The sequence below is a fragment of the Ascaphus truei genome, chromosome 12 (genome assembly GCF_040206685.1).
Source record: "Ascaphus truei isolate aAscTru1 chromosome 12, aAscTru1.hap1, whole genome shotgun sequence".
Lineage (NCBI taxonomy): Eukaryota > Metazoa > Chordata > Amphibia > Anura > Ascaphidae > Ascaphus > Ascaphus truei.
This window is the reverse complement of record NC_134494.1, coordinates 45,098,781-45,113,560: the sequence shown is the minus strand read 5'-3', so window position 1 is coordinate 45,113,560 and position 14,780 is coordinate 45,098,781. Positions and strand designations below refer to the sequence as shown.

The 14,780-nt window shown below is 45.5% G+C and overlaps 1 protein-coding gene across 2 annotated transcripts; it reads right to left on the bottom strand.

The window, feature by feature from the left end:
* Nucleotides 1-726: 726 nt before the first annotated feature.
* Nucleotides 727-14,759, bottom strand: APIP (APAF1 interacting protein). 2 transcript variants are annotated; one of them, XR_012787617.1, is made up of 8 exons: nt 13,646-14,759; nt 12,339-12,439; nt 6,209-6,257; nt 4,938-5,055; nt 4,023-4,158; nt 2,956-3,123; nt 1,695-1,906; nt 727-964 (listed from the first exon to the last, which is right to left on the bottom strand). XR_012787617.1 is itself a non-coding variant. In XM_075567571.1 (7 exons), exons 1-7 carry the CDS (start codon nt 13,691-13,693, stop codon nt 1,807-1,809), a joined length of 720 nt encoding a protein of 239 aa, XP_075423686.1. In that variant the 5' UTR covers nt 13,694-14,759; the 3' UTR covers nt 727-1,806. The 2 variants fall into 2 exon arrangements, 1 of the variants encoding a protein (XP_075423686.1); XM_075567571.1 differs by having other exon boundaries at nt 727-1,906.
* Between the last annotated feature and the right edge of the window lie 21 nt (nt 14,760-14,780).

Genomic DNA, 14,780 nt, shown 5'->3' with positions numbered 1-14,780 from the left:
GAGGTTCAAGTCAAAGACTGAGCCACCTGTGCTGAAGCTGAGCTATCCTGAAAACCTGACCTGTTGGGGGGGTTTGAGGACTGGAGTTGAGCCCCCCCTGAACTATACTACATATAAATATGGTAGAGAAGGTGCTGTATTACAGGCCAGCATGTCTCAACGTGTAAATATATATAAATGTTTGGCTACTTTTTGAGAAAATGAGTCACAAGTTAAATTTCCTATGAACTTCAAAAATAGAGAAGTGTTTGTCAATTAAGTGTTTTCTTTCCTCTTATCCCCCGTCTTTATCAGAGAACCAATAGAGATAAGGGTGCTGGGGCAGGGGGGAGAAGTTCTCTGGCTGTGCAAGCGCTCACTGATCACACAGTGACATCACACAGTGACATCACACACAAGGGAGCAGCCAGAGGAAACTAAACCTCTCCCAAGTCTCACTTTAACAAATAAATTAAATATACTTATAGGTGTCAGATTTGGGTACAGAATGTTTCAATCGCCCAATTGAGACCCCTTAAACGTGTCACTGGGATTAGTTCCCTTTGGTCCTAGGAGGGATTGTCCCTTTAAAAGCTCTGCAATTAGGGCATTTAGATCCGCCGTGTCGTATGACACATGCACATCCCAATTACATCTGAAAGACATCAGAGGCCTTTCACGTGATGTTCTTAACATACAACATACAATATGATTTCTCAGCACAGTCAGAGAACGGGATCATTCGAATTCTTTTTAGGTCACTTGGTTTATTATCCTTTTAATGCAATGTTCATAACGCACCCAGATAATTCCCCCTTCATGCACATAGAAATCTTCACACAAAGCACTGCTTGTTAAAAGTGTAAAACACCACAGAATATTACACCCAGGAGAGGAGGAGCAGCAGGAGGACGCGCGCGTCCATGAGCGTGGCCGGATTGTGCTTTATTGCAGGGTTGGCAACCACAGACATCTGGATATAGAGCTGTTTCGGGACGATAAGAGCATTCACATTATTATGGTGAGTGGAATGAACGCTCTTTACAAATGGCTGTGCAGCACTGGGCTGAAAAGTGCGTCTGGAAAAAAGCGCGAGTGATATTAACTGCTTCGTTTTACCGCCTCCTGGATTCTAAAACATGAACACATTACACGGAAACGCGAGTCCTACCGGAAGCCGCCGTAACCCTCGGTTACTTACACATAAGACACAAATGGGTCACACTAGTCTAAACAGATTAGGACGACACTGTGAGACCGCCCCCGCTTTAAGCAGAACCTTTTATTAGAAGCTGGGGGATGTAGGGGCTCAGAAGGTGCCTGGTAATAATATATCAATGATGGAAGGACCCCACGCAAGCAGGCGTCTCTCCCAGAAACCTCACTCAGTGTCGGTTGAATTGTGGCCTTGTTGGATGGTGTCCTCATGCAGAAGTTCTAATGGCTGTAACAGGTTCTGCTGGGTTATTAGCAACAAACAGGTTCTGAAGAGTCCGACCTCTTCCAGACACAAAAAAAGAAATCTATATGTACTTAGGTCCCCAAAGAAGACTGCGCACAAGACAAATTGTGTGATCTGGTGCTCGATATTGTCCCCTTACAGTAACATTTGTGTTAAAAAAAAAACATCCAGAAGTCTGTATATTGTCTTATTGGAATATTACCACTAATGGTGACATCACAGTGACAGACGAAGGGGAGGGAGAGCAAATCACCTCACGGGGGTAACCGCTATCGGGTAAAATGAAGGCGTTCTCTTATCTCTTTGCAGAGTTCCATGTTTTTTCTACCTAGACGTTGCGTGCGCGTCGATCAAACGCAAGGAATTTAAACTATTCCCTTCTCCTCGGTGGGAAGCGTTGCCGGGTCCAATCCGTGCTGCTTCATCTGCACCGCGATGTCAAACAGGTAATCGTAGCATTCGCACCTGGAAGAGAGGGCAGGGGTGGGGGGGGAACATGAACGGCCAGTCACGGGAGCAAGTGCAGCGCAGAATAATCCTCTATACCAAGAGTGGCCAACTCGAGGCTTCAAGAGCCACCAGCAGGTACGATACCCCTGCTTCAGCACAGGTGGCTCAATCAGTCTCTGCTTCCGCACAGGTGGCACAATCAGTGGCTCAGTGGCCTTGAGGACTGGAGTTGGCCACCCCTGCAGACACTGAGCATGTGCAACGTGTCCCCAAGTGAAAGCGCTTCCCTTGTTGTTTAATTCATAGTGTAACATGCCTAATATGAATAGCACAATGAAAAAGATGTCATACTACACACAATGGTGTCACTGCGAGACCAGAGCGCTGTACTCATCGGACATGTTCTGCTGCATGAACGTTTGGGCAAATTCTTTTTCGTTCAGCAAAATATATATCTTTTTTAATTCCCCCATCCAAATGTTGAAGTTCACAGGCAAACACTATAATGTATTTCTGATTGATTTACGTTTATATTTTCCCCGATGCATATACACATGATAAATTTGGTGACTGATTGATTTTTACTGGGAAATTCACTCGGGCGACGTCTGCTGAAGTTAGAGATCGTCACCCCAAATTGATCCCAGCTGCAAATCTGGGTGAGGGTGTTATCTCAGGGTGTGATTCTACACTAACGCATCAATCCTTGGGGAATTTTCCACTGGCATTAAATCACCAAATGAATATCTCTCCAGAACAAACAACGTCTGTGCCAGAAACACAGCACGTACGTATTATAAGTAGTTTCAAATCATTTTTGGAGTAAACCTGTTGAGCTGGGATCGGGGGGCTGGGATCGGGGAGCTGGGATCGGGGGGCTGGGATCGGGGGGCTGGGATCGGGGAGCTGGGATCGGGGGGCTGGGATCGGGGGGCTGGGGGATTTCTCTGGCTGTCCCCTTTTGTCGGACTACTCGCTCACTTTCAGTTTGGTGATATTCAGTTACCCCCCCCAGTCTCCTGCCCGCGTTACCAAGTGCCCGATGGGATCATGTCTTTGCGTACATGGTTTTTGCTTTTTCCCACGTGTCGCCCCAAACGTAGACCCCGTGACGTCGGACCAGCACTGCGCACGAGTCCGGATACTCCATCATGGCCCTGGCCATGCGATCTTTCAGGTCCTTCTCTTCAGGGGTGTTCTCCACGATGGGGACAACTAACAGGTCATCGTATCTAACAGGGATAAAGGCAGGCGTGAGAAAAGGTCACCAGAGGCGCACGCACGCACACGCACGCGCGCACACGCGCACACACACACATACACACATACCTTATCTAACTCCTCTCACTGGCATCAACTAATCCCACGAAATACAAACAACATATAGAAACGCGGCCCACCTTATAAGGTTCTAGAGCAGAGATGGCCAATTCCAGTCCCCAAGAGCCACCAACAGGTCAGGTTTTCTGGATATCCCTGCTTCAGCACAGGTGGCTCAATCAAAGACTGAGCCACTGATTATTTTTATTTCAGGGATATCCTGAAATACTGACCTTTTTGGGGGGGGGGGGGAGGAGTAGGGGGGGGGTCTTGAGGACTGCAGGCCAAGCAATATCTCACGTGTTTTTTTTAAATTAAGCAGTTCTGTACTATGAGAAAAATCTTGTAGCATTTTTTTCTTAAAAACAACCCTGAATGACATTTTTTAATGTATTATAACGTAACAAGCAGTTTTTGTTTCTATAGCAACCATTTACAAAGTCACATCCCCTTCCTCTTCTGAAACAGGCTCTGGCACACCCCTTTTTGAGCCTTGCCCTCTCTCTAGCAGTGCACCAATTGTATCTAGTGACTGCCTGGTCACATGATCTTCTCCACAGGACTTTGCATCTTTGGTCTTCTTCTGCTGCACTGACAGCCATTTAGTGAACCCCCGAGCCGAATCTTCACAGGAGAACGGATCGATCGGCAACTTAGCTAATTACTTATCATTGTGTGGAATGTATTGATGCACATATTAAAGGGGAAAAAACGGCAACTTGGACTGCTGCTTTAAGGACCTAAAGAGAAGGCATACAGCCGTTCCCTAATCTAGTCATGGGGTTGGTGCTGTTAGCAGGTGCGTGGGTACCTGTAATACCCCCCGGAGCTGCACTTCTTGATTCCTTTGATCATTTCCTGGTGGGTGATCCGGAATTCCTTCCCTGGGAAGAGCAGCGTGGCCAGAACTGCAGCTTTGGAGTGCGTGTGGATCACAGCTCCGGCCTCTGCAGATACAAACACAGGGGACGCTTGGCTCTGGCTGTAATGACAACAGAGTGTGACCCAAAGCAGACTAGACTGTAAGCTCTGTGGTACAGGCTGTGTTATTGTACTGTATAGTGCTGACATGTATCACTAACTTCTCTAATGTCAAAGTGTCTTGCACTGGTAATAAATGGGCTAAATGATCCATTTCAGATTTCTAGGCTTATAGGTTTTATATTGAACTGCAATAGTGTCAATCAGGGTCACTACTGCGCAGAATCTCGTAGCCACTTGATAGGGAGAATGTGTGTGTCCGTGTGAGGACAAGCGCTTCGGTGACACTTCTGATACTTCTAAATACCCGGTGTAGCACTCTGTGTACTAATGCACAAGATGGGAAGTTATCTTAATCATACCACGGGAAAGGACGAGGAAATAAAGATGATTTCTCATTGTGCACATCAGTAAGTGAAGTACAGCATGCTGGCGTTCTGTATACATGTATTAGAATCTGAAATAGCAATCACCCTGCCCCAGCTACCCCATCTCAACCCTGCTCCCCCATCCCGGCTCCGCTCCCCCATCTCTGTCCCGGCTCCGCCATCCCAACTCCGCTCCCGCATCCCCGTCCGGGCTCCCTCGCCCCAGTCCCGCTCTCCCATCCCGGCTCCGCTCCCCAATACCTGTCCTGGCTCCGCCATCCCAACTCCACTCCCCCGCCCCGGATCCCCCATCTCAGCCCCGGCTCCCCACCCCCCCTTGCTGATTGGCAGAGGCAGGTTTCAGCAGGCACGGGTACCTCTCATGGTGTAGGCGTTCATGAACAGAGGGGTGCACTGGCTCTTCTTCAGGTTCTTGTAAGGTGGGGGGCAGCTGATGTCTCGCTCGTCAATGTCACAGATAAACAGGTCGTCTGGCTGCAAGGGAAACCTCAGTGTGTTGACAAACAGAAGTATGAACATATTCAGAGGACGGCCACAGAGAGTGGAGGGGTGAGGGGTGAGGGGACAGCTTATCCAGAAATGTACTCTTCAACCAAGGATGGCTTTTGTTTCAATAAGTAGCCATTACACATACAATCACTATAATTAAGCCTCACTGTTTTATGGTGGCTTAAAAAAAAAATCCGCCAGTATTGTTCCCATTTTTATTTGAGTGTGACGTTGTATGTTAGTTTATTCTCTAACCTTTCTGCATTGTTTTAATTGGAGCGCATACATTTTGGGGAGGGATGCGGCTTGTGAACTAATCCCCACAGAATATTTTTCTTGGCCTTTATCTCAGAAATACAGATAAAAATGTGCATTTTTCCTGTATTCCCTTGCATGAACTGAGACAGTGCGAGCTTATTAGAGCAAGCAGATAGCAAAACGACAGTAAAAAGTTACATGAACCCTACGGGTTCTAATATCTCCTATCAATTTACACGTATAAGTAACGTACAATCACCTTTGGGCTGGTTAAAAGCAATGTGACACAGAAAATAGTGGCAGGTGAAAATGTGTCACTTTGTGACACGCTGCTAAACACAGAGACATGCTGGCAGATCTCAGTCGGTGATACTTTGCACTAATGCATAACTCGTTTCTGCAGCGTGGCTGCAATGTGAGACGCAGTAGAAGGTGGAATTTAAGAAGCAGCTAATTTTTCAAATATTTACTGTAAAAAAGAAATAAATCTATTTTGTAATAAGTCATTTTCCATGGCACAAAAACAAAAAGGGAAGAGTGTTTGGGAATAAGGGAGTGCAGAAGAAGCACACGCTCGGCGCCACGTCGCACGCACTCGGCGCCACGTCGCCAGTCTTCGAGTGAGCCACTGATTGAGCCCTCTGTGCTGAAGCAGGGATATACTGAAAACCTGACCTGTTGGGGGGATGGAGCGGGGAGGGCCTGGAGGACTGCAGTTGAGAATCCCTGGCTCAAGCAAAATGTTTTCTTTAACCCCTACACTGCCCGGTGGACTTGCAAAGGTTTGCAATACGCCTCAGGGTCCGTGGCAGTGAAAAGGTTACTATTACCACATGGAACGTGGCAGGTAAAGGGTTAACATCTCCTGCGATTCGCATACCTGAATTCTTTCCTTCTGGACCCCTGAAGGTGCAATGTAGATTTCATTCCTTTGGAGAGACAAAAAAAACAAAAACCGAAAGATAAAGAATCACACAGAACATGTCAGATTTAGTCGATATTTAAATCAGTGTATTGTACCAAAAGAAGAGCGTTACTAATATATATATATATACACATATATATATATATATATATATATATAAAAAAACACAAGCGTCAGGGGGTAACCACAGGAAAAAAGAAGAGACGTTTCGGACCTCACAGTCCTTTCTCAAGCTCCCCCGCTTTATTAAATTGTATTTTTTTGAATTTGTGAGTGCTGCAGATTTTTTTGCAGGGTACAGTATTTATCTTTGTTGCTGGATGGTGATCCTGGCTGCCCTGCGAGCACCGCAACTGATCAGATAAGTTGATTTCCTTTTATTTTCCCTTTTGAGTGCCCTGATCATTCTTGTTATTTGTGTGTGTGTGTGTGTGTGTGTGTGTGTGTGTGTGTGTATATATATATATATACACACACACAAACAAAAAAACACACACAAACACAAACACACACACAATGATGGATGGAAAAGCAGTGAGAGACAAGAGGAGGAGCAAGAATAAGAGACTGATTAAGAACGGAGAATCCTTTAGCTATAGCAGGAGATCCGGAGTGAATGAGGGGGCACGATCCGGAGTGAATGAGGGGGCACGATCCGGAGTGAATGAGGGGGCACGATCCGGAGTGAATGAGGAGGCACGATCCGGAGTGAATGAGGGGGCACGATCCGGAGTGAATGAGGGGGCACGATCCGGAGTGAATGAGGGGGCACGATCCGGAGTGAATGAGGGGGCACGATCCGGAGTGAATGAGGGGGCACGATCCGGAGTGAATGAGGGGGCACGATCCGGAGTGAATGAGGGGGCACGATCCGGAGTGAATGAGGGGGCACGATCCGGAGTGAATGAGGGGGCACGATTCGGAGTGAATGAGGGGGCACGATTCGGAGTGAATGAGGGGGCACGATCCGGAGTGAATGAGGGGGCACGATCCGGAGTGAATGAGGGGCACCACCCGGGAGTTAAAGGAAAATATAATGAATCCTGATGCCAGAATATGACATTGTGTTAGTTAAGTTTGCCGTCTGACTCCTGCAAGGCTGCGGCCATGGTGACTGCCCGCTCGCGTCCGTGCGCGTGACATCACCCGAGGTTTAGCGGGAGCGTTTTGTGGCCAGGCTAGACGCGATGGGGAGGCGTGTCTGGGGGCATGGACGTGACGTCACAGAGCTGATTCGCCCTCATTGGGAGCGAACCACTCACGTCACCTGGCGGTTGCGCGGTGGAATTAAATTGAACCGATTCCTTGCGCACCGCGTGGCCCCTCGCGCTGTCGCACACGCGGCCCATGGCTGTGATCATTGCCTTAAGGCAGCTAGGGGCGATCCTCAGTATCCCTCTGCAGTGGCTCTCAAGTAACAGTTTGTTGTTATCCTGCAGTGTGGCGCCCTCTGGTGAAACTACACAAAATCGCACCAGGCATAGGTGTTAAATAAAATGTGCAATCCCGAGAACTATAATAATGGGGTTTTTATAACAGTATATGCAGCAATGGAGACATAATTCTGCAGGCACGGCGAGTCTCTGCCCCATAGAGCTAACAATCTAATTGTGATGCCTGAGGCACAGGGAGATAACGTGACTCACAAGCAGCCGACACTGTGATTTGAAACCACTTCAAAGGCAGGGACATTACCACTGACCTACTACTCATCTGATACTATACTCATCACTTGTCAAACAGCTGCTTGTTTTAGTTCTTCAGAAACGACACAAAGCGGTATCAGTCCCTGAACTAGTCTGCAGTGCTGCATCTCTCCACCAGGGGCAGAGCATGTGGGGGGATGACTGAGGAATCTCAGCATTCCAGTTTGTGCTGCAGTCTAATAAGACCGTAATATAGTGGGCGCGCTTGCTGCGCCGTGTGTGCGCGGCACTTATAATTGGCTGTAGTTAGCCAGCCTTTCTATGCTAGGGCCGCGCGCGCGCACACGGCAGTGAGGGTGGAGCTGGGCGAACGGGGGGAAGACAGGGAAAAGTACATTTTTGCGCCGCTACTGCCACTGTAATGTATGTATATGTGTGTGCGTCTGTGTGTGTGCGTGTGTGTGTATATGTATGTGTGTGTATATATGTATGAGTGTGTATATATGTATGTATGTGTGTATGTAAGTGTGCGTATGTGTGTGTGTATATACATTTATCAACATTGCACAATAAAAATAATTTTAATTCATACATGTCATTTTTTTTAATTTTAAAAATATTATTTAATAAATTATTAACTCACACAATCTATACACACACACATATACACAGTTACCCAGTGACACACACACTACTTTCCCAGCCTGTCGCTCCCGGCAGCGCACGCACCGCACACACAAAAAGTGTGCGTCACGTGCACGCGCGTTTGCACCTACTATAGAACAACAAGCTGCGCTTATAGAGCCGGCGACAGCGAAGTCGTGGCAAAACAAACGTATAGCCGCCGTCGTGTGCGCTTCTAGTAGAAGCGACGGCGCTATAAGCGCAGCCTAACTGGTCCTAATAGTGTGAGTAATAACATCACAACTCCTAGAGCAGCACACACACGGCTATCATTTTATTTTTTAAATTACACATTTATAAATATATTCAGATTACTTAAAAAATAGCAAATCAAAATCCCGCTGGTGAGAACATTCACGCCCCAGGCAGAGCCGCCCGCCTGCCTTTCCCCATTATCTCTTAGCATACAATGCTTCCACTGCCGCCAGGGATTCTGGGTATTGACTTGCAAATGAGCACACCTTTTGCTTCTTGTCCATTTTAACATGCACCCCTATAAGCTTATTTATACCAGCTGTATTACACAGCTTTTCAGCACAGCCCGGGGGAAAGAAGTGCAGATCCAATAAGGCAATTAGTAGTTACAAAGAAAGCTTCCCCATCTGATGGACTCCGCAACCGCCACAAGATGAAATACAATGTAACGGGCAATTATTCTTAAATAAAACAAACGTAGTGAGAGTATAAATACAATGTTAAAAACGAGTGGAGCAGCGACTGTGACTAGTATAGTAAGGCCTTGACCCCGCTGCCTACTACAGCGTCCGCTGTGGCGGACGAGAGCCCTCCCCTCAATGGCGCCGGGCCCGCTGCGAGGGGGGGCTGCAGCGCTGGGGCGACAGTTGCTCCTGCTCTCAATAGAATTGAGAGCAGGACTCGCGACACGGCACGCCCGCCGGTTCAGCCAATGAGGGCGAACCTGCTGGGTGACGTCATGGCCGCGCCCCCGTCACTCCCCCGCCACGACCCCCCCCCGGGTCTCTCTTCCTGCAGTGAGCTGCTGACCAGGGAATCGGCTGCACGCGCCGCCAATCTCGCGGGCGCGCGTTGCAGTGGAGTTACCGAGGCCTTAGCCTAACGCTCACAGCATGAGGGCAGAGTGTGGCATGGGATCTGCATCACACAACAAATGATCCTGCAGTGCTAATAAGAAAGCCCAAAAAGGCTGAATTGTGTAAAACCAGCATTCAGTGAGGTGCAATACAGTGATATTTGGGTGCTTGGTGTAAAAACAACAAATAACCCACAACCAGTGCCCCATTCCAAGTAGTGCTCACACAGGGAGTAAACACAGGACCATAACCCTATCTCAATAGCGTATGTCGGATATATAGGTAGTCCTCGCTATCCAACGTTTCACTTTACGAATGGCATATCCAATGCTTTACAATGCAACCCTAAGGGACATTTTTTTCGACGCCAGAATGGGTTATCCAAAGCTCACCATCACGGATTAACATGGGACTCACATTACACCGGTTTCACTATTCAACGCTACTTCCAGAACGGATCCCGCTGGATAACTGAGGACCGCCTGTAATTGCTGCATGGAGATAAATTGTATAATAGCTGCTAAGTAGTCTGCACTCTACCCATATAACAATGCTTAAATATATTAGTTTATATATAACTGCAGTATATAACTGGATTCAGTCGCACTCGTGACGTCACTCCTACCCGATGCGCGTTTCATCCGACTGAACTTCGAGGGTGGGTCGGATCCCTGCAGTTCTGTTTTTTATGTTTGTTGTCACTATGGAAACTTCCCGGCACCAATCCAATTGCAGAGATGTCTGTAATCCGCCATGCTCCCGGTATCACTGCTGTTTTGGGAACTGTACTTAATATTTTAATACGGGGGGCCCTTAAAAGCAATTGGGAACATATCCCTATCTTTCAAATTAGATTAAATCAGTTATATTTGTGTGTGGGGGGGCGGGGGGGGACTTCAGGGTTAAGATGCATAGCCAGTAAACAGCTGTCTGTGGGTGGATTTACTGGCTATGCATCTTAACCCTGGCTGTGCTCAAAGCTGTGACCATGCAGAAAGCTTAAGCCTATAGGAAACCATGTTAAAAATGGTTTTGAAGCAAAAGGTGGCACTGTGTGCTCATTTGCATGTCATTTCCCAGAATCCCTTGCTGCAGTGGAAGTGCTGTATGCTGGGTGATAATGGGGAAAGGCGGGGTTGAGCACAGCCAGGGTTAAGGTGCATACCCAGAAAACCACCCACAGACAGCTGTTTCGACCTTGATGGGTCTCATCAGTGTGGGGTTGATTTTACTGGGAATGCAAGAGAGGCTATGGGATAGGCTAAACCATAATACTGAGTTAAGTTATGGTGAGTAAAAAAAGTGACAAAAACCCTCCACAGGAAAGCAAATATGCAAATATAACTGTATGCTCATCTGCAGATTACTTAGCGGCTATTATATGATTTATCTCCATGCAGCAATTATATCCGACATAGGCTATTGAGATAGGGTTATGGTCCTGTGTTTACTCCCTGTGTGAGCACTACTTGGAATGGGGCACTGGTTGTGGGTTATTTGTTGTTTTTACACCAAGCACCCAAATATCACTGTATTGCACCTCACTGAATGCTGGTTTTACACAATTCAGCCTTTTATGGCTTCCTTATTAGCACTGCAGGATCATTTGTTGTGTGATGCAGATCCCATGCCACACTCTGCCTCATGCTGTGAGCGTTACTATACTAGTCACAGTCGCTGCTCCACTTGTTTTTAACATTGTATTTATACTCTCACTACGTTTGTTTTATTTAAGAATAATTACAAGTTATATTTTATTTAATCTTGTGGAAGTTTTTGAGTGCATCATATTGGGAAGCTTTCTTTGTAACTACTAATTCCCTGACGTGTTTTTTATATGAAGTATTTTTCCAGTACGTGTTTTTTCATATTAAGCTGAGCAGGCACCTCTTCACTAGTGCAGAGCCAATAACCCTGCTCACAGACCACTATTTCCACCTGTGGGTTTCATCAGTGTCAGGCTGGTTATACTGGATTTGCAATGTGAAGCTGGAATGGGCTTCAACCACACATTATACAAGTTATGGTGGGTAAAAAAGTTACAAAACCCCTCCACTGCAAAGTGCACAGCAAATAAAAATATCACTTGTCAGCATATTACAAAAATATCTATTTAATAAATGAATGCTGTTTGGATGCGAGCAGAGTATACTCAATACAAATCTAAAGCTGGAGCACATACTGTACCAAGAAGGCTTGTGAGTGAAGCGTGGCTGAGTCTCTCCTAGAGCCATCATGAACCAATGGCAGTGACATGTTTAACGAGTTATTATGCTACACATCTTTCTCTAGTTACTGTATCACACAATGTATCTCACCCACAAACCTCTTTACCAGTGTCACACACAGGTTACACTAAGCAATGACACAAACCTCTTTACCAGTGTCACACACAGGTTACACTAAGCAATGACACAAACCTTTTTACCAGTGTCACACACAGGTTACACTAAGCAATGACACAAACCTCTTTACCAGTGTCACACACAGGTTACACGAAGCGATGACACAAACCTCTTTCCCATTGTCACACACAGGTTACACTAAGCAATGACACAAACCTCTTTACCAGTGTCACACACAGGTTACACTAAGCAATGACACAAACCTTTTTACCAGTGTCACACACAGGTTACACTAAGCAATGACACAAACCTCTTTACCATTGTCACACACAGGTTACACGAAGCGATGATAACTCACCCATGCTTCAGGCTGATTCCCCCTCCGGTGCCTGTGACCCAGCCCAAGTTATAGAACTGTCTGCACAGCTCCGGGATCAGGTTCCTTGGGTGCCCTTTGTCCTGGAGACACAGGTCAGAGTATTGTTACAATGGGAGATTGAGTTGTTTTTAAATGTATATTCTGCTCATTTTCTCCCCAAACTGAGACCCTGTCAGTATCTTAGATCAGTGCAATGGTTTTCAACCTTGTGAGAAACTGTGGAAGCCGTGTGTGGACACTGTGGAACCTTTAGAAAACTGTATAGTGACTTCACGGGACACCAGTTACATATCCTAAGTAATAATACTATCTATACTATAATTCAGAAAGTTTGTCCGGCTATACATATCCGCAAGATTAATCCCAGAGCCACCAAACTTGGCATGCTATCTAATAGGATCAAAAGGAAGAGGGTATATGGGGGTTTGGTATGTTCGGCCCATAGAGTGAGTGTGAGAGAGTGAGAGTGTGGCTTAGGTACAAAGGTTCAGCTGTACAAGATGTCTGCAAGTCGTTATGATGTCACCAGTATGACGTTATGTGCCAAATATATAGCCTACCAGGTACAGCACCCAATGATTGACTCGCTTAGAGAAATTGTGGATGGTCAATAGGAGGCGGCGGTGGCGGAGACTCGCGTCCCAGGATAGCAAGGAAGAAGGAGAGGGTGGTTGTTATAGGGAGGGTGGGGGTAAGGGAGGCCAAGAGCAGGGTCCAGACAGGTTTGGGGGGTATGTAGGGGGGCTCACACAGTTGATGGGGGAGATGTAGGGGTTACACAGTTGATGGGGGAGATGTAGGGGTTACACAGGTGATTGGGAGATATAGGTGATGGGGTGATGGGGAGATATAGTGGGCAATGGGGAGATGTGTAGGAGGCGATGGGGAGAAATGGTATAGGGGGCACACGGAGCATGGGGAGGAGAGGTGTGGGGCACATGGGTGATGAACGTTTAAGTAATAACCTTTATGATCTGCTATATCAGCGTATGTTACGCAGGTTACAGCTAGTTGCTTATATTTTTGTAAATAGAGATTAACATTAGATATAAGTTACAATTTAATGATATCACATTTATTAACCTTTGCAGAATATGACAAAATAATATAATTGGGTGTATGAAGAATAAAAAAAATATGGCATTGCCGGACATATGTCAGGGAGCTCCCCTGGAAACCACTGGATCTGGGAATAATGTTCCCTTGTGCTTTTCACCCCAGTACCTGTGTCCCTCGAATTAACCACTTTGCTATCAGTCACACACAGACAGACACACAGACATTACCTTGGCGTTGTCGGTCTGGTTGCAGTTGTCCCCGTTGCAGTAATACATATTTCACACTGGGGTGGGGGGTGCGGTGTCAGGGGAATTGTGCTATGTTATAAAGGGGTAGGATGTGTGGTGTCTGAGGAATCTGCTTCTATTTTATTGTGTTATACTGCGCCTGGTAAAATGCGTGCTGTTATAACGCGGTGCTTGTATAATTTTGTGTTCTGTCAGTGGTGGATGGTTTGTGCTGTGCTAAATTGTATTGTATTACATTGTATCATATTGTGCTGTGTTATATTATATATAATATTTGCTGTGTTATATATTGTGTTATATATAACATTGTTGTGTAATTATAAATATATTGTGTTATGATAGCATTCTATTATATTATAAAGAGTTATATTATATATGATATTGTTCTACTATGCTGTTATATTATATGTATTGTGCTGTTATATTTAATACTGTGCTGTTACATATTATATTGTTCTATATGCTAGTGTGCTGCTATAAAGTGTTATATATTATTTATGTTCTATATGCTAGAGTGCTATTATATATTATATTGTTCTATATGCTAGTGTGCTGTTATATTATAAGATATTGTTATACTGTGCTGTTATATTATATGTACTGTGCTGTTATATGTAATACTGTGCTGTTATATATTATATGGTGTTATATATGCTAGTGTAGTGTTATATTATACATGATATTGTTATACTGTGCTGTTATATATTATATTGTTATATATATGATGGTGTTCTGTTATATATTATATTGTTATATATAATACTGTGCTGTGGTATGATATATTATATGTACTGTACAGTGTTATATATGATAGTGTGCTGTTATATATATATGATATATATAATTCTGTGCTGTGATATTATATATGTACTGTACAGTATTATATTGTTATATATGACACAATATATTATATTGTTATATATGATAGTGTGCTGTGATAATATATTGCATGATTTGACGCTGTGTTACAGCCGGACCTACTGTCACTGCTCAGTCTCTGCAGGAGGGGAGGAGCCACACAGTGACGCACAAACGCAGGGCCAGCAGCTCAGGGAAAGTCCCCGCAGCGGAATGATGACGTACTGCACACTTGCAGAAAGCCGTGTGTGTGTGT